The sequence below is a fragment of the Mirounga leonina genome, unplaced genomic scaffold, assembly GCF_011800145.1.
Source record: "Mirounga leonina isolate KUSES-001 unplaced genomic scaffold, KU_Mleo_1.0 Mir_129, whole genome shotgun sequence".
Taxonomy (NCBI): Eukaryota; Metazoa; Chordata; class Mammalia; order Carnivora; family Phocidae; genus Mirounga; species Mirounga leonina.
In genome coordinates, this window is record NW_023270323.1 from 49,109,269 (window position 1) to 49,130,165 (window position 20,897).

The 20,897-nt window shown below is 37.7% G+C and overlaps 1 protein-coding gene across 5 annotated transcripts in view; it reads left to right on the forward strand.

The window, feature by feature from the left end:
* Positions 1-20,897, forward strand: part of RFC1 (replication factor C subunit 1) — an 86,711-nt gene that overhangs the window by 36,266 nt on the left and 29,548 nt on the right. For all 5 annotated transcript variants that reach the window (XM_035005124.1, XM_035005122.1, XM_035005123.1 and 2 more), the window contains 2 exons: positions 11,606-11,838; positions 12,949-13,026. In XM_035005124.1, coding sequence (XP_034861015.1) covers positions 11,606-11,838; positions 12,949-13,026 — 311 coding nt within the window. The remainder of the gene's footprint in view (positions 1-11,605; positions 11,839-12,948; positions 13,027-20,897) is intronic.

The window sequence follows — 20,897 nt, forward strand, 5'->3', positions numbered from 1 at the left end:
TTATAAAATTTCTGTAGCTTGCTTTTTCATAACTTAATGTCTTTGACTCCCTCTTTCCCTCCCTTCCTTCTTTCCTCTCCTTGTCTCCCTCCTTGGCCCTTCCTCAGCTTCTGCCTCTTTGTTTCAATACAGAAAGATTCCTATCTCATTCTTTTAAACTTCTGTATGGAATTTAATAGTATGCATTCAGTTTTTTCATGTTCTTATTTTGGATATTGGATTATTGATGTGTGTACACACTTGTTTATGCTTCATTGCAGTATAATGTATTTAACAATAAATGGGTGATTCACAATGAAGAATATGATCACTTAAAAGAGAATAGTATTTCTTGAGGTTCATTTTAAGAATGTAGTTTACCTGCCTATATTGGGAAGAATAGATAGGACTTCCACTTTCTGCTCCTGGGCACAGTGCTCTTATGAGGATTCCCCCCGCACCTCCACCAGCAGCATTTGTATTTTCCTTTTGACTTTTACTAATCTTATGGATCAAAGCACCACTAATATATATTTTTTTAACACATGCTACTATTAAGTCAGGTCTTTTCCAGTTTTTAGGCCCAGAAAACGGGGACTTTACACTTACCTGCATTAAATTTCTTTCTGAAAGAAACTCTTACATCTTTTTTTTTTCTTTTTTAAAGAAATTAAAAAAAATTTTTATTTAGAGAGAGCATGCACTAGTGCCCATGTGGTGGGGGGAGGGACAAAGGGAGAGGGAGAGAGAATCCCAAGCAGGCTCTGTGCCCAGTGCGGAGCCTGATGCTGGGCTCAATCTCACGACCCTGAGATGATGACCTGAGCCAAAATCAAGAGTTGGACACTTAATCCACTTAGCCACCGAGGTGCCCTGAAGCTCTTACATTTTTATCTTGTTAGATTCTAGGCTTTTGTATCCTGATCCAGTCATTTATTTAACAATACTTAACAATATTTATTCAACAAACATCATGTGTTCACTGTATGTACATAATAGTGTACTGGATAATCTAAGAGATAAAAGAATAAAGCATAGTCTTGTCTTCAGGGGCTTAGAGTTTATTGGGGAGATAAGTCTTTTATATAAAAATTACATAAGGAAAAAATTAACAGTGATAAAAATATCTTCTAAGGATATTGAGGCATGGGAGAGGTAACTTTCATTTTGGAGGTTCAGGAAATTTCCTGGTGGAGAGAAAAGTTTGAGATAAATGTGAAAGGTTTGGAAGAATTTAACATGGAGATTTAGGTACTGTGTGTACTAGAAAGAGAGAATAATGTGGGAGCTTGGAAATCAATAGTGCTATTTCATGTGCATTATTCATTACTTTCTAACCTATTATAGAAAGAGAAAATCTAAAAATTCAACTTAAAAACTTTTACAGATTTACATGATTAATACTACCTAGTATTGTAGCTCATATATATTTTTTTAATGAAGAAACTTTTTTTTTAAGATTTATTTATTTTAGCGGGAGAGAGCGTACATGTGAGTGGGGGCGGGAAGCAGAGGGAGAGGGAGAATCTGAAGCAGACCCCGCGCTGAGCATGGAGCCCAATGTGGGGCTTGATTTCACCACCCTGAGATCATAACCTGAGCTGAAACCAAGAGTCGGATGCTTAACTGACTGCGCCACCCAGGTGCCCCGTAGCTCATGTTTTCTTAATTATGGTATCTTCTACAAAGGAGTCTCTTACTTAATTTGAAACACCTGTGTCCAGAGTGAAAGGCAGGGAGAATTCTACCATAATGATAAAATAAATTTCGTCTTGTATACTACTGTACTTTTTTTTTTCAGAACACTTCTACTGACTTCATGGAATGGAATAGCATTATTATATGACTTCTATTTCATACCCATCTCATTTGATCTTCAAATCTACCTAATACTAGGGGTGACTTATTATAGAAAGCTTAAGGAAGCAGTTTTCAATCTAAAGTTGCACAGAGTTTTATTGTGCAGTATAGTTCTTTGGATGTTCCTCATGTACTTGTTTTTTCATATCCTCTGATTTCATATCTTCTACAGATTTGATAAACATATCTGTGTATTTCTTTCCGAAGCATTGGTAAAATTATTTAGTATTAAGAGACACGTAAAGAAACCTTTTCCAAAATGGACATGATTATTATCAGTACCTTGGATATAGCTTTTCTGTTTCTCATGAGTGGCTGTTCAATTACTTATGGATCTTAATAACCACTGTTACTTATTTTGTATTTCTTCATTTTGCTATAAATCAGTGCTTCTCAGTCAAGGGTGACTTGCCTCTCGGCGAACCTTTGACAGTATCTGGAGACATTTTTGGTCGTCACGGCTGGCAGGGGCAATGGCGTCTAGTTGGTAGAGGCTAGAGATGCTACTAAACATTGTATGGTGTGCAGGAGAGCTCCCTACAGAAGGATTATTTGGCTCAAAATGTCAGTAATGTAGAGGTTGAAAACCCTGCCTGACCCTGTCAGAAGAGAATTTGGTGACTGTTTTGTTGAACTCCAGATAGCCCTTGTTTCTAGATTCATCTGCTAGTCCTATAACTTCTAGAATAAAGAAGCTCTTAGGTCAGCGTAGTTTATTCCTGGTAATCTCCATCTTCTGCTGAATATTCCTTTTGACCTGCTTTTGATGTTACTGCATAGAATTGTCACCGAACCTTTCCTTTTCTGTAGTTCTGTGGTTGGGGATCTGCCTTTCTCTTTTTGGCAATGAGGATTCCATTTCTTGTTTCAATCTTTAGGGACTTCATTTGATAGAGGATTCAAAGGTCACTGATACTGCTATAGCAATTTTATTCAGATTCACATGAACTGAAACATTTTTATAAGAGCTAGATACTTTCTTAAAATCTTTTTTGCCTAATAGTTTGTTCTTCAGGCCTCTTTTAATAGTGCATGTTATGAGACCTGAAAATAATTTTAAGTGGCATATGGAGCCACCAGAGTCTCTGGAATGATCATTGAGGTTCTGAAGCATCTTTGAAAATGAACAGACTGTTCTTGTGACACATATTTTACTGTCAGGTGCTTGTGAAACTATGAGAGACACAGGATTGTATTCCAGAATGCCAAGGAAATAGGATTATATTAGGAAAATAGAATTAAATACTAATAAAATCATATCCAGGTGATTTATACTTGGCTTTAATACTGAGACAGTTTTGTTAGCTCCTCTCCTGTGCGGGGAAGTGGAATGTGAATGGAAATGGGGAATTGCATTGCCGAACCACTCCCTTTACTCTTCGTGGCGAGTCAGGTTTCCTTCTGGTGCCTGTTTCATACCTAAGAATTATGAGGTGTGCGATGTACCTGTGTCCTACCGTCCAAGCCCCCCCTCGCCCCCACCATCACTTTTCTTTTTCTGTGAGAGCCAGTAGAGATGGAGGCAAGGAAAGTAAGTGGCAAAATGTTCCACTTTCTCCTTCTGTGTTATGTTTTCTTAGTAATTGAAGCCAGCTGTGACTTTCCATGGACTGTTGTTACTCCTGCTCTGGTGGGGCCTCGGCACCTAGGTGGTGGGTAACATCACAACACAAGCCGGTACGTTGCCTCTTATTTATCATTCCTCGCCTCCCTAGGCCTCACAAATTATAAAATGGGTTTATTTAAAAGATACAATGAACCCTGATTCTGAGAGGATTTATTGGTACTGAACCGTGAGCTCTCTTAATTTCTTGATTGAAGATGAGCAGTCTCAGAGGTTTTATTTAATTATACTGAAGTACAGAATATTAGATTCACCACATAAATGGTGCAAAGATGGTATGTTTAGTTTCTCTTCCATCTACTTAATTAACAAATACTTATTGAAGACTTGGCATATGTACGAACCTTTCTCTACTTCCAAAACCAAAATGACAGTTTGGGTTTTTGACCCAAGGACATAATGAAAAGGAACTTTGTAGGAAAAGGCTCTAAAAACTCAGATTCCCTTTTTAGTTTTTGAGTAGTTGTTGCTAAGTAAACTATTTTTAATCTCTGTAACCAGATCTCTCTAGCATGATCTCCATTAATTTGGTTTCTATGTGTTCCAGACTGAGGGAAAGAAAATCAGAATCCCAAACTCTCAGCAGGATGAGCTCCATAATTAGATTTTTTTTCCTTTTTGGCTTGTAAGTAGATTTCTGTATGGACCTGCACATTATTTTCTTTCTCTTTCATTTGTTATCCTTTCTAAATAAATGAATGTATCTAACTGAGAGTGGCAAAGCAATCTCCTCTCCCAGGCAATTCCTCTGCTGTATGTTGGATAATGCTAGTTTACTTGGTGATTGTTACCGCATTTGAGGTTATGTTGTATATAAATAAAAATAAATGGTGTTTTTATAAGGGGACAGATATCCTGGAGGGAGATTCTGAGTGTTCAGTTGCCCATGATTTTCAACTAGCTCTAAGAAATTGGACTTAGATCTAGTTATCATTATTGTATTATAAGTTTCTGGGGAGAAGAGAACACAGTTTGCCTTTGGCTTCTGACAGTGCAGGAACAAATATAGGCTCATTAAAAAATAGGAACAAATGTTAAAAAAGAAAAACAATCATAACTTTATCTGGAATGTTTCATTTCTGCACATTGTGTAAGATCGTAAAATACTTGTTTTACATGAGGATGGTCACGCCAACACCTGTTAAATGACTGTCTTCTGCAAGCAGCTGATTGCATTATCTTTGGTTTCTTTTGCCTTCTTTTTCCATAGTGTATTGATACAGCCTTTGAAATATGAAGGACTAAAGGAGTTTTAAGACAGCCAGTTCAGAAGTCACTGCTTTCTTCAGGTTTTCTGGTTTTCTAAGGCAAGATGACAGAATGCTTTTAGATATGTCTGCAACTTTATAGAACACCATATTTTTTTATATTCTCCTTAATGAAATCCTCTGTATTTATAAGAAATATCTCTATGCTTAGGATCATGAGTTTGCTTTTTTTGGTGTTAGTTTTCCCCATAACTGTAAGAAGTATGGGGGAGTGCATAAATCACGGAGTACTAAATAAGTGTCGAATCAAGCAAGCCAGTCTTTTTTTTCTCTTTTCACAACTGTATTTCACTCGAATTGCTCCTACTTTCCAAGGGGCCTGGAGAGCTATTTATTTAGTGGTTAGCAGAGAAAAAAGGGCCTTGTATGTAGTTTTAGCTCAGTACAGTATAAACATAGTTGAAATTTTGTGCAGAATACTTCATATTTTTTTTTAAATTCATGTGTAATTCCATTTTTACTCAGAAATTATGAAAATGCTTAAAAAATTATGTCTGTGTTTGGATTATAGTACATCTTTGGATCTATAGCTTGAAGACATTGTTAAGTTTAAATTCATGTATTCTAAGCCAAAAATTCAGAGAAAGGCTCTAATACCCTCCACTGTTTTTTAATTTTTAAAATTTTTTTATTGTGTTACGTTAGTCACCATACAGTTCATCATTAGTTTTTGATGTTACACTCCACTGTTATAAAGAGATCTCTAGGAGAGAAGGCTCATGAAAAAGAAGATCCCCTCTTAGGGGTGACATTTATACCTATAATGTTAAGGCTAACCTAAAAGAACAAAGTGATGTATTTTTTTTTTCCAGCTTAATTTTACTGTTCCCAAAATATTTTTGAGCTTTGAAATATGGGATTAATTTTTAATGACTGCATGGATCCATTGTATGGCTAGACCACAATTTATGTAGCTCTTCCCCAGTTTTGATTATTTCTGTTGCTTACATTTTCATGTTCCTAATAGTGTGATGAATGTGTTTATATACAAATATTTGTCAGTACTTCTGATTATCTCCAAGAATTACTGGGCTAAAGGTTATGAACATCTTTAAGGCTCTGTGTATATTTTGCCAAATTGCTTTCTGGAAATTCATACTAGTTTATGTTTTCATAATCAGTGTTTCTATTAGAACAAATATCACATTCTCACCAATATTGAGTATAATTAAAAAATCTATAAGGCTATCCATAGATTCTCAAAATTATAGAAGGGAAAATCTTAAGAATTTGGTCCAGCATTTTGCAGAGGAGGACAGTGAAGCCCAGGTAATTAAAATAGGAGTGCCTGGCTGGCACAGTTGGTGGTGCGTGCGACTCTTGATCTTGGGGTTGTGAGTTTGAGCCCTGCGTTAGGCGTAGAGATTACTTAAAAATAAAAAGATCTTTGAAAAATAAAAATAGTAAGTTGAAGTCAGGTTAGAATTTTAATTTTCTGGCATTCTGGTTCAATGTTGTTTTTATTAGAGATTACTACTTTATTATTTATTGAATGTCTATTAAAACATGGGTAAGTCCTATACTGGGCACTTTTTAAAAAATCTAATCTTCCCAATAACCCAAATTGTGAATGGCTTGAAACTGTTTTAAGCATTTATACGGACGAGGACCAAAGGAAGAAATGAGGTCAGTCTTCAAATGGTCAATGTGAAAAAGGATGGATTAAGGAAAATAGATGGAATTCACAGGGGAGTATTTTGGCTTAATACAAGGAAGAACTTTTACTAAAGAGTATAGTAGTGCTAATCATTAAGAAAAGGGAGATCACATTGAATGACATTGCTTTGTGTTTGTCAGGAATGTGGAAAATGGAGTCCGTGCATTGGATAAGAGAGAGAACTAGTTGACTAAAGATAATGCATTATAAAGAATATGGTAGAGTACCTGGCAGGTAGTTTATTTTTTATTTATTTATTTTTTAAAGATTTTATTTATTTATTTGAGAGAGAGAGAATGAGAGACAGAGAGCATGAGAGGGAGGAGGGTCAGAGGGAGAAGCAGACTCCCTGCTAAGCAGGGAGCCCGATGCAGGACTCGATCCCAGGACTTCAGGATCATGACCTGAGCCGAGGGCAGTCGCTTAACCAACTGAGCCACCCAGGCGCCCTGGCAGGTAGTTTAATGCTCGATAATAATAACTATTATTAATAGCAATTAGATAAAAAGATACCATGAACTCTCTGAAGCTAGTGACAGAATAAGCAGAGATGCTGATAAATAATGAAAGAAGTATGGGCGCCTGGGTGGCTCAGTTGGTTAAGCGACTGCCTTCGGCTCAGGTCATGATCCTGGAGTCCCTGGATCGAGTCCCGCATCGGGCTCCCTGCTCGGCAGGGGGTCTGCTTCTCCCTCTGACCCTCCTCCCTCTCATGTGCTCTCTCTCATTCTCTCTCTCTCTCAAATAAATAAATAAAATAAAAAATCTAAAAAAAAAAAAAATGAAAGAAGTAAACAAAGGAAGGTGGAAAGGAAGGAGAAAACTAAAGCAAGCCTTTTCTGTCTCAGAAAGCCAAGGGGTCAGAAAGTTTCTAGGAGATAGTCAGTTTGTTGTAAAATATTAGATCAAGGTTAACAAGAAAGAGAAGTGTAATATACAGATGAAAAATGAAAAATCACCCAAATCTATCCAGAGATATAAAAATTATTAACATTTTATTGATTCTTCTCAGGTCTTTGAATGTGAATTTAAAAGTATATCTATAAATATATATAGGTAGATATAAATGTGTCATTAACATTCTGTTAAGTCACCTGCTTTTATCACATAATAAACATATGAAGATGTCAGTAAATATGGATATACATTACAATTTTCTATTTCATAGAATTCCGTTATGTGGTTGAACATACAATAAATATTTGGTTACTTGTTTTCTCATTGTATAAACACTATTCACTTGCCTCTGTGTTTGGTCCCACTGTCATAATTGAGGCTTTCTTTTTTGCCTAAACGGTATTAGTCACGTAATTGTCCCTTCATCTTTTCCTGTCCTCCTGTAGGCTGTTCTCTATACTTTTGAGTGAACAAATGCTGTAATAAGCATTTTGGTACATATATCTTTGTGTGCTTGGTCCTTTATTTTGTTTTGTTTAAATTCTTAGAAGTGGAATTGCTGGGTCCAGTTAAAATGGGTTACATTGCATATGTAAGGTTTCAATACATATTGCAAGATCTTCCCCCATGAAGATTTTTAAAAATTTACTATCATTGCCTGTTATGTATGTGAAGGTCCCATTTCCCTACATCCTTGCCAACAGTCTTTTATATGTAATAATCTTAGAAATTTTTGATCTCACTAAATTTCATGTTAGCCTATTACCTGTAAATATTTCCGAGATTGCTGGAGAAAGGGTTAAACTAGAGATTGCAAGTATCTCCGGTACCATTGTTCCCCTTTCTGAGCCTATACCAAAAAGCAGTGATTGATCTTGTCTGAAGTTCTGAAGACAGGTAAAATATCTTAGATAATGAGGAAGTTCTTTAGTAATTAGAGAAGAACTGTAACAGAAGAACAGTGATTGACTTGGTCCATTTAGTTCTGGGGTTTTCTGTCATACTGCTGATAAGCATGGCTGGGTGTAGGGGAAATGGAATGTTCCTGCTTTTGGCATTTTAAAGTGGGGGGACAAACTAGTAGAGAACTGTCATTTTGCAGAGACAATGTAATTTTGTTCTTTTGTCGTTAAGGTAATCCCTCCTGCCCAGAAATAGAGTTGTTGAACTTAAACCACGTGAAAATTGTGAAATTTAATAAGCTCTCAGATAAGATTAGAAGCCTTATCTTATATACACTGGGATGTGTTTTTAATTTTGCACTTACTGCCTAAGGAGAAGTATTGATTGTCTATACTTAGCAGGTTCCGGTTTTGTGTTTGTTTTGTTTTGTTTTTAATTAAAGCCAGGATATCAGCAGTGTTGGTCTTGTTTTGAATCTTCTTTTAAGGGTACTTTGCATAATTTTTTTGACTGCAAAGTAGAATAGTTTGTTGGTGAGTGCTACTGGTTTGGTTAACTGAGTCTACAGCTTAACTGAGTCTAGGGGTTTAAAATAAACCAGCCATAGGGGCGCCTGGGTGGCTCAGTTGGTTAAGCAACTGCCTTCGGCTCAGGTCATGATCCTGGGGTCCCGGGATCGAGTCCCGCATCGGGCTCCCTGCTCGGCGGGGAGTCTGCTTCTCCCTCTGACCCTCCTTCCTCTCATGCTCTCTGTCTCTCATTCTCTCTCTCTCAAATAAATAAATAAAATCTTAAAAAAAAAAAAAGGCATTAAAAAAAAATAAAATAAACCAGCCATAAATTAAAAATATTATTTGGGCTTCTGTATATAGCAGTTCATTATTTTGTTATCTTACAGAAAAGGAAAAGAGTTTCAGATTATATTCTTAATGGTTATTAGGATTATTAAGGGTGATTTTCCTGGCTGTTATACTTAGGTGGGATGGTGATCATGTCACTTCTCCTTTGCAAAACCAGACACTTTTCCCCATATCTGGCAGAGACAGAGAAGGACTGATTGTCAGGTAGGGAGAACAGATATATGAGTGACTGAACCTAGTCTGCTGGCTGACTCTTGTTAACAGTGGTTAAACTGAAATCTGGTAAGTATATCTAGCCGTGGATGTGCTTAGGAAGATTTATGAATGAATTTTTATTTTAAGCTTGAAGGTAGATTGACTATAGTTGAAGATAAATAAGACAAGGGCGCCTGGGTGGCTCAGTTGGTTAAGTGACTGCCTTCAGCTCAGGTCATGATCCTGGAGTCCCGGGATCGAGTCCCGCATCGGGCTCCCTGCTCAGCGAGGAGCCTGCTTCTCCCTCTGACCCTCCCCCCTCTCATGTACTCTCTCTCATTCTCACTCTCTCAAAGAAATAAATAAATCTTTAAAAAAAAAAGATAAATAAGACAGTATGCTTTAATTAAAATCTTTTGGTTACAGGTTAAAACCTGCTTACTGTAAAAAACCTAGCTTAATATAAGCAAAATGGAATTTGTTAGGCCACTGTCATATCTCACTATCATATCTCACTGAATGCAGGAATGAATTTTTAGTACCTTAGTTTATTAGTTCAGCAAACTGATCAAGGGTAAGATTGGCCCCCATCTTGATCAAGTGCCCACTCCTGGTTCAGTTGTTGGTGGCAAGGAGTATGGAGCCATCTTATAAACTTATCCATGATTATTGCAGGCCCTTGGAGGGTAGTATCAGGTGTAAATTCTTTGGGAATTTGTAGTGAACAATTCATTTGTAGTGAATTTGCTGTAAGTGATGGATTACTTTTTGTGTTTAGTAATCGGAAACCTGTAAGCGTTATGCTTTGTAAAGTTTATAGTTTCATTTTAACATAATAATTAGAAAGTAAGACTAAATCCTTTTTGATTTTTACATATCTTAGGTACTTTCCTCTTTGAGATGACAACCACATAGGAATAGCACAGTGCCTGGCAAATGCTTTTGGCCGAATGAGGGAGTACTTGAGAGGAAGTGACCACCAGATTTATGAAGCGCCCCTCTCCATCCCCAGTGACCTAGTCTTCACAATTGCCTTTTAGATTTTTCCTTTTATTGGATTTCTTTTGTTATTAGGCCAACACAGCTTTTTATCTTGTGAATCACTGAACCAAACAACAAAAAAAGTATAGTTAGGCCCTTTTGAGGTACATTGTTGTATCTAAGCATTAGAAAGACTAGAAAGCGGGGCGCCTGGGTGGCTCAGTCGTTAAGTGGCTGCCTTCGGCTCAGGTCATGATTCCAGGTCCTGGGATCGAGCCCCGCATCGGGCTCCCTGCTCGGCGGGAGGCCTGCTTCTCCCTCTCCCACTCCCACTGCTTGTGTTCCCTCTCTCGCTGTCTCTCTCTGTCAAATAAATAAAATCTTAAAAAAAAAAAAAAAAGACTAGAAAGCTTCGAAAGACTTTTAAAACCAGATGTTTAATGGGAAATTTTTAGAAAGCTCAAATGTAACCAAACAAATGCTTAAAGTCTTAAACGAAGGGGTAGATATTGCTAGACAGTCCACCTTCATATATAGCTAGACTCTGACAACTTCTTGCCGCCTCTGCAAATACCACCTAGTCCAAGGCGTCAGCATTTCTTCTAGAACAGCAGTATCTTTCAACATGGTCTTCCTGCATTCGCTTTTACCCCTTGACAGTGTGTTCTCCGAAGGACAGGACCTAAGTTGGATCACTTCCTACTCTGTTAAAAATTTTTCAGTGATTCCCATTCTAAAATAGAACCTAACATTCTTTCCATGACCTAGAAAGTTCCCCATGATTTGGCCCCTTCCTCTGTCACCTTAACTCTAGTGCTGTAGCCCCTTCCTTGTGCTGCAGTCACAATGACCTCCAAGCGCACTCACAGGAAGGCTTCTGCACTTGCAGTTTTCATTGCCTGAGGTATCCTTATTGCTTATCAAAGAGACTTTCCCTGATGACCGAAACTGAAAGAGCAGCCCTCATTGCTCTTTACTTCGTTCTTCCTGTTTTACTTTTTCTTTATAGCAGTTACAACTTGACAGCATATATTTGTTTACTTCTGTATCTGTTTCCTCTTCTGGACTCCAAGCTTCACGAGGTCAGGGATTTTGTCTTTTTTATTCACTGCTATGTCCTCAGTGTCGGTGGGTGCTCTGTAAATATTTGTCAAATACATGAGTAAATAGACAGACTTGTGTACTCTGGGTGCTAATTGGCAGAAATTGTTTATTACATCTGTGGTATTGGTGAATGTGAGGATGAGTTGAATTCAGGAGATAGGAAGAAAAGAAATCATTCTGTAGCTCTGGTATGCCTTTTATAAAGCTGGTGGAAGTGGTTGCTTTATATAATTAGAATCGATGTTTTATCATAGTATTTGGTTATATTCCATTTAAGATGAAGAAGATGACTTCATGTGTAAGAAGGCAGCCTCTAAATCAAAAGAGAATGGAGGATCTGCAAATAGTTATCTTGGAGCAGCAAACATGAAAAAGATTGAAGAAAACACTAAGACCAAGAATAAACCTTTATCACCAATAAAACTTACCCCCACGTCAGTGCTTGATTATTTTGGAACTGGAAGTGTCCAAAGATCAGATAAGAAGATGGTAGCAAGCAAAAGAAAAGAGGTGAGTGTTCTACATGCAAGCAAGAATGTTCATGATTTGTACCCATTCACTGTTACATTAATAAGAGAAATTTGGATGTTAAAAATAGGTCAACATATTTTATTAACGAAAATAATTTTCCTGTGATTATGGATAAAACATATTGCCATCATTTTAGAGGATGAGGAAGTTAAAATATTGCACATGTAATATTCTTTTTAAGATTTTATTTATTTATTTGACAGCACAATCAGGGGGAGCAGCAAGCAGAGGGAGAGGGAGAAGCAGACTCCCCGCTGAGCAGGGAGCCTGATATGGGGCTGGATCCTAGGACCCTAGGATCATGACCTGAGCCAAAGGCAGACGCTTAACCGACTGAGCTGCCCAGGCACCCCTGCACATTTAATTTTTTTTTGTATTTGGAAGTGGGAAAAGATAATTTAAATCATAAGGATAAATTACAATTCTTAGAATTTAAATACTCAGAATACAAACTCACTTTACCATTGACCTCAGCCAGACTGAATTGGACAGTAAGCTTGTTCCCAAATGAGGTCATAAGTATATAACTTATAAATCGGGCTTACCTGTTATACTTTTGACCCTTTTACTTTGGCTGATGTTGGACTTACTATTTTCTGGGCATTTAGGAAACAAATACAGATAAATTATAGTGAAAGTATAAAAGACTGAGACTTCTTTTCTGTTTACATACTCTCCCCATGATCTCATCCAGTTAGTAATCGGAAACCTGCCCAATGGTGTATGTTTGTTGATTTCATTAGTGCCTCCATAGGACAAATGTAACCATTCACACATACTGGTTTGCCAATGTTCTGGACTATTTCTGAAGCCAAGATGTTGGTCTACAGGTCTTTTGGGTGTACTTCTTTTGAACATTTCAATAGATTAAAGTGAGAACCATCTGTTTGTAGGATATTTGTTCATTAGGAAATTGGATATGGTCAGGGAGTAGCTGTGAACATAACTTCCGGCTGGTGTGCGCTGAGACTATTTTATAGCATAAACTTATCTCTCATTGGTGTATTTAGTTAGCTGCAGTCAAGAAAAAGCACCTGATTTTTAACTTAAGGTTTATGCTGATCTTGCTTGATTTTCTTTGAAATACAGCCTTCACAAAATGCAGATGATTCCAGATTAAATGATGAAGTCATCGCCAAGCAGTTGCAACTTGATGAGGATGCAGAGGTACTGGCATTTTGTTTAAGTATCATTAACAATTTGATGTTGTGCCTTGCTATTTAGTCTACTCAGGCAGGGGTGCCTGGGTGGCTCCGTCATTAAGCGTCTGCGTTCGGCTCAGGTCATGATCCCGGGGTCCTGGGATCGAGCCCCGCATCAGGCTCCCTGCTCTACGGGAGGCCTGCTTCTCCCTCTCCCACTCCCCCTGCTTGTGTTCCCTCTCTCGCTGTTTCTCTCTCTGTCAAATAAATAAAAATCTTAAAAAAAAAAAGTCTACTCAGGCAAACAATCAGGATGTTCTAGTTTAATTTTGGAATGACTGTCATTATAAGAGTTGTGTGGGGACACTACATCAAAAACTAATGATGTAATGTATGGTGACTAACATAACAATAAAATAAAATTTTAAAAAAGTGTGTAAAATAAGTTAAAATCTAATATATAAAAATCTAAATTTATGTAAAAGATAAGTGATCAGAGCAGGGAGTAATTATTTAAAGATTTATTATTAGATTTCTTTGAATGGAAGCCTTCTTTAGTATAGTTAAAATAATTTAATTTGGTCATATCCATTTTCTTTTCACTATGGGCAATTTCAGTCCACTCATGTGGCTGTAAGTTCTGTGTATATGCTGATGATCCCTAAATCTGTCCCAGTTCAGCGTGCTCTCTTGAGAGGTAAACCTGTTATGTTCATTCAACAAATACTGAGCCCTGAGTGCGTGGCACAGTTCTAGCTAGGTGTTAAGGATACTGCAGTTAAAAAATATGTCAGGTCAGTATAACTGCTATGAAGACAAGTAAAGGGATAGATAATTTTGGGGGTGATTAGTGGGGTTATGAGTGTTCTATTTTAAATAGAGGGGTTAGAAAGTCCCCACTGATGAAGTGACACTGGGGAACAAAATGAAATGATAATGGTGAGCCATGGGGCTGACTACCTGGAGGAAGATTTCCTCTAAACCGAAAAGCAAGTGAATTTGGAAATCCTGTAAGTCTTGACAAGTCTTTGGAACCTACCAAAAGTACTTGGAATGGTAAGGATTTTGGATTTTAGTCTCTGTGAGATGAGCAGCCATTGGAATGGTTGACTACAGAAGTGACATGATTTGATGGATCTTAAAAGAAAATTATTCTGGCTGCTGGGAGGCTAATAAACCATGGGTGGGGCAAAATCAAAAGCAGATTAGTTTGGAGACTGCTACGGTTGGGTAGGTGAGAGAAGATGTTGGCTTGTACCTGGGTGATAATGGAAGGGATAGTGCGAAGCAGTCGTGATCTGTATGTGCTTTGAAGGTGCAGCCTTCCAGTTGCTGCTGACAGATTGTGTGTAAGGTGGGAGGGAACGAGAAGATGCAAAGATGACTCCGTGGTTTTTGGCTTGAGCAACTGGATGAATGGTGATATCATTTATTAAAATGAACACTGGTACAAAGAAGAGAATTCTGTTTTGGACGAGTTAAGTTTGAGATGTCTAATAGGTTTCTAAATGGAGATGCAGAGTAGGTGTTTGGATAGAGGAATCTGGAGCTGGGTGCAAGGGGGAGGGTGCGGAGTGGGGGGAGGTCTAAACTGAAGATGTGTATTTGGGGATCATTAGCATTTGAATGGTACTTGAAACCAGTGTAACTGGATGAGATCACGGAGAGAGTATGTAAACAGAAAAGAAGTCTCAGAATTGAACTGTAGGGTACTATTAACATGTAGAGGTCAGGAAGAAGAATATGATCCAACGAAGGAGATTTAAGAAAGTGACTAGTGAAGTAGGAAAATGAGGAAAGCTTGGTATTTTCTGGAAGCCAAATGAAAAATGTTTCAAGGAGGAGTGTTCGTCTCTGTCAGAGGCTCCAGACCTTGATACCTGATGCCTGAATCCCCTTCCTGTTTATTAGCTTTAAGTGTCACTATCTCATACTTTCTAAACTATATTAGAAACCCCTCCTACATACTGTGTTGTACCCTGTTTTTTATTTTTTATTTATTATTATTATTTTTAATAATTCAATTGTCTTTATTTGGAGTCATTCAGGGTGGTTTCAAGGACCTTTAAAAGTCCATAGAGGAGTTTGAGGGGGGGGGTGGCATCTCCGTGAAACTGTGTGCAAAATTTTGCATGCTGTGCATCCCATACACTCGAAAAGAATCAGCTGGAAAAACAGACTAGAAAGAAGCAGCAAGTAATTGTTATAAGTCTACATTTGCATAAAACTTGTATTTCAGCATTTATGTTGCTTGACTTCTTTGAACACTTTCACTGAGCAGTAGCCTGAAAAGCTAGAGATCCTTTCATCAGAAAAATGCACAGTGCGCAAAATTTATATTTTTTAATTAAAATAAAAGTTCTCAGTGTTGTCTTTGCTTTCCTTTATTAAGTAAAATTATTTAAAAGTCTGTGTCTTAGAACTCCATGATGGTCTGCTTATATTGTCTGTGTGTTTTGGTTTCCTTCAAGTCATTTTGCTCCTTACGTACCTGTTATTTCTGATTGATTTCTGGACATTGTACATAACAAATTTGTAGAGAGAATTGGAGGCTCTAGATGTTGTTATATTTCATCAGGAGATTTGTTTTTGCTTCTGACAGCACAGCTGGATGCATCAGCAAACTAAGATAACCTTGTTTTAATTAGAGATTGTTGATTTGAAGCTGGGTTTTAGTTTATGAAGGGCTTATCTCTCTAGGTTACCTCTCTATCTGAATTATCTACTTATTTTTTTTTAATTTTTTAATTGTTATGTTAATCCCCATACATTACATCATTAGTTTTAGATGAAGTGTTCCATGATTCATTGTTTGTGCATAACACCCAGTGCTCCATGCAGAACATGCCCTCTTTAATACCCATCACCAGGCTAACCCATCCTCCCACCCCCCCTTCCAGAACCCTCAGTTTGTTTTTCAGAGTCCATCGTCTCTCATGGTTCGTCTACCCCTCCGATTTCCCCCCTTCATTCTTCCCCTCCTGCTATCTTCTTTTTTTTTTTTCTTAACATATATTGCATTATTTGTTTCATAGGTACAGATCTGAGATTCAACAGTCTTGCACAATTCACAGCGCTTACCAGAGCACATACCCTCCCCAGTGTCTATCACCCAGTCAGCCCATCCCTCCCACCCCACCCCCCACTCCAGCAAGCCTCAGTTTGTTTCCTGAGATTAAGAATTCCTCGTATCAATGAGGTCATATGATACATGTCTTTCTCTGATTGACTTATTTCGCTCAGCATAATACCCTCCAGTTCCATCCACGTCGTTGCAAATGGCAAGATCTCATTCCTTTTGATGGCTGCATAATATTCCATTGTATATATATACCACATCTTCTTTATCCATTCATCTGTCGATGGACATCTTGGCTCTTTCCACAGTTTGGCTCTTGTGGACATTGCTGCTATAAACATCGGGGTGCACATACCCCTTCAGATCCCTACTTTTGTATCTTTGGGGTAAATACCCAGTAGTGCAATTGCTGGGTCGTATGGTAGTTCTATTTTCAACTTTTTGAGGAACCTCCATACTGTTTTCCAGAGTGGCTGCACCAGCTTGCATTCCCACCAACAGTGTAGGAGGGTTCCCCTTTCTCTGCGTCCCCGCCAACATCTGTCATTTCCTGACTTGTTAATTTTAGCCATTCTGACTGGTGTGAGGTGGTATCTCATTGAGGTTTTGATTTGGATTTCCCTGATGCTGAGCAGTGTTGAGCACTTTTTCATGTGTCTTTTGGCCATTTGGATGTCTTCTTTGGACAAATGTCTGTTCATGTCTTCTGCCCATTTCTTGATTGGATTCTTTGTTCTTTGGGTGTTGAGTTTGATAAGTTCTTTATAGATTTTGGATAAGCCCTTTATCTGATATGTCATTTGCAAATATCTTCTCCCATTCTGTCGGTTGTCTTTCGGTTTTGTTGACTGTTTCTTTTGCTGTGCAAAAGCTTTTTATCTTGATGAAGTCCTAATAGTTCATTTTTGCCCTTGCTTCCCTTGCCTTTGGCGATGTTTCTAGGAAGAAGTTGCTGCGGCTGAGGTCGAAGAGGTTGCTGCCTGTGTTCTCTTTTAGGATTTTGATGGACTCCTGTCTCACATTGAGGTCTTTCAACCATTTGGAGTCTATTTTTGTGTGTGGTGTAAGGAAATGGTCCAGTTTCATTCTTCTGCATGTGGCTCTCCAGTTTTCCCAACACCATTTGTTGAAGAGACTGTCTTTTTTCCATTGGACATTCTTTCCCTGCTTTGTCAAAGATGAGTTGACTATAGAGTTGAGGGTCCATTTCTGGGCTCTCTGTTCTGTTCCATTGATCTATGTGTCTGTTTTTTTGCCAGTACCATACTATCTTGATGATGACAGCTTTGTAATAGAGCTGGAAGTCCAGAATTGTGATGCCGCCAACTTTGCTTTTCTTTTTCAACATTCCTCTGGCTATTCGGGGTCTTTTCTGGTTCCATACAAATTTTAGGATTATTTGTTCCATTTCTTTGAAAAAAGTGGATGGTATTTGGATAGGGATTGCACTGAATGTGTAGATTGCTCTAGGTAGCATTGACATCTTCACAATATTTGTTCTTCCAATCCATGAGCATGGAACGTTTTTCCATTTCTTTGTGTCTTCCTCAGTTTCTTTCATGAGTATTTTATAGTTTTCTGAGTACAGATCCTTTGCCTCTTTGGTTAGATTTATTCCTAGGTATCTTATGGTTTTGGGTGCAATTGTAAATGGGATCGACTCCTTAATTTCTCTTTCTTCTGTCTTGTTGTTGGTGTATAGGAATGCCACTGACTTCTGTGCATTGATTTTATATCCTGCCACTTGACTGAATTCCTGTATGAGTTCTAGCAGTTTTGGGGTGGAGTCTTTGGGGTTTTCCACATAAAGTATCATATCATCTGCAAAGAGTGAGAGTTTGACTTCTTCTTTGCCGATTTGGATGCCTTTGATTTCTTTTTGTTGTCTGATTACTGTGGCTAGGACTTCTAATACTATGTTGAATAGCAGTGGTGATAGTGGACATCCCTGCCACGTTCCTGACCTTAGGGGGAAAGCTCTCAATTTTTCCCCATTGAGAATGATATTCGCTGTAGGTTTTTCATAGATGGCTTTTATGATATTGAGGTGTGTACCCTCTATGCCTATACTCTGAAGAGTTTTGATCAAGAAAGGATGCTGTACTTTGTCAAATGCTTTTTCTGCATCTATTGAGAGGATCATATGGTTCTTGTTCTTTCTTTTGTTAATGTATCATGTTGATTGATTTGCGGATGTTGAACCAACCTTGCAGCCCAGGGATAAGTCCCACTTGGTCGTGGTGAATAATCCTTTTAATGTACTGTTGGATCCTATTGGCTAGTATTTTGGTGAGAATTTTTGCATCCTTGTTCATCAGGGATATTGGTCTGTAATTCTCCTTTTTGATGGGGTCTTTGTCTGGTTTTGGGATCAAGGTAATGCTGGCCTCATAAAATGAGTTTGGAAGTTTTCCTTCCATTTCTATTTTTTGGAACAGTTTCAGAAGAATAGGTATTAATTCTTCTTGAAATGTTTGGTAGAATTCCCCTGGGAAGCCATCTGGCCCTGGGCTTTTGTTTTTTGGGAGATTTTTGATGACTGCTTCAATTTCCTTAGTGGTTATAGGTCTGTTCAGGTTTTCTATTTCTTCCTGGTTCAGTTTTGGTAGTTGATACACCTCTAGGAAGGCATCCATTTCTTCCAGGTTATCTAATTTGCTGGCATAGAGTTGCTCATAATATGTTCTTATAATTGTTTGTATTTCTTTGGTGTTGGTTGTGATTTCTCCTCTTTCATTCATGATTTTGTTGATTTGGGTCATTTCTCTTTTCTTTTTGATAAGTCTGGCCAGGGGTTTATCAATCTTGTTAATTCTTTCAGAGAACCAGCTCCTAGTTTCGTTGATCTGTTCTACTGTTCTTTTAGTTTCTATTTCATTGATTTCTGCTCTGATCTTTATGATTTCTCTTCTCCTGCTGGGTTTAGGCTTTATTTGCTGTTCTTTCTCCAGCTCCTTTAGGTGTAGGGTTAGGTTGTGTACTTGAGACCTTTCTTGTTTCTTGAGAAAGGCTTGTATTGCTATATACTTTCCTCTTAGGACTGCCTTTGCTGCATCCCAAAGATTTTGAACAGTTGTGTTTTCATTTTCATTTGTTTCCGTGAATTTTTTTAATTCTTCTTTAATTTCCTGGTTGACCCATTCGTTCTTTAGTAGGATACTCTTTAGCCTCCATGTATTTGAGTTCTCTCCGACTTTCCTCTTGTGATTGAGTTCTAGTTTCAAAGCATTGTGGTCTGAAAATAGGCAGGGAATGATCCCAATCTTTTGTGTACCCTGTTTTTTAAACATTTATTGTAATTGCTATTTATGAGTCTCCCTATATGTAGGCTCTAAGCTCCACCCACCCAGGCTGTTTGTTTCACTCAGCCTTTGTGTCATCAGTGCTTATTTTAGTCCTTTGCATAGAAAAGGCTCTTACTAAATATTGTGAGAGAAAAGTATTCCAGTTTTCTGAAATATATCTGATCACATTTTATTACTTTAGCAGTTTGTATTTTGTGTTTTCAAAATCTTTTCCATCTTATTTGATTACACTGAATTACATAAACTATAATGTCATAATTACCAATAATGAATTTCTGATGAGAGTATTTACATTTCTTCTGTTCTGGCTTCTCAGATCCTTTTTTACTAGAAGTATACTACATAGTGTGAAGTTTGGGGAAAAGATCCTTTTTTACTAGAAGTGTACTACACAGTGTGAAATTTGGGGAAAATGGTGTAGAGTTCAACCAGAAATCCTTGCAGGGCAATTGGAGGTTTAGAGTTTGAAGGACCTTTCGATGATGAAGATCTTTCATATTGTTTTTAGCATTAGATGTGTAGTTCAGTTATGGTAAGTATAAGGCAACAGAGAATGTATTGATGTGCATCTGTCTAGCTTGCTTATGGTTCGGTGTAGCTCGAGTTCATTTTAGAAGAAACAAGAAAAGGCTTGGTTACTGTGTTCTCATCAGGTATATGCCAATTTCCAAGCCTTTTCTTTTGGACTGGATGGATTTGGAGGTTCTTTCCTTTGTTTGAATAATATAAGGAGGCTTTTGTTTGATGTTACTTTAAGCCATTTTATCAGGGGCATAACACCAGTTAGTTTGTAAATGAGAAATATATTCCACTGCTACACATTCTTTCCTGGAAAAGCTCCCATTTTGCTGCAAATGAAAACACTAGAAATAACAACAAAGTAATTAGAATATCTGTGTGTTATATTAGCATGTTAGGAAAACTTCTGATATGATGACTTAAGTTTTCAGAACAGTCAGAACAGATACATTTGAATTAGTAATTGAAAATTAGAGTTTGATGATTGTAAGTGATATTTACATTTGTATATATATTATTGTGTGCAAAGAAAATATATAGTTTTCTTGATTTCTTAGATTTACTTTTTTTGTGCCCTTCAGACTGTTTTTCTGTTAGGGTGAGATTCTTTTCAGAGCTCTTTGTAGAGTTCAAAATAAATAGAAATAAGAGATCCATAAATGTTGTATTGGAACCGTTAAGAATTTGAACTTTATAAGTGAGAAATGTGACTTTAAAATACATTCAGTTTGGGGCGCCTGGGTGGCTCAGTTGGTTAAGCGACTGCCTTCGGCTCAGGTCATGATCCTGGAGTCCCTGGATCGAGTCCCGCATCGGGCTCCCTGCTCGGCGAGGAGCCTGCTTCTCCCTCTAACCCTCCCCCCTCTCATGTACTCTCTCTCTCTCATTCTCGCTCTCTCAAATAAATAAATAAATTAAAAAAAAAATATGTTGTTTGTCTATTGCACCCGTAAAATTAGAAATAAATGTTCTGAAATCTAATTTGGCTTAATG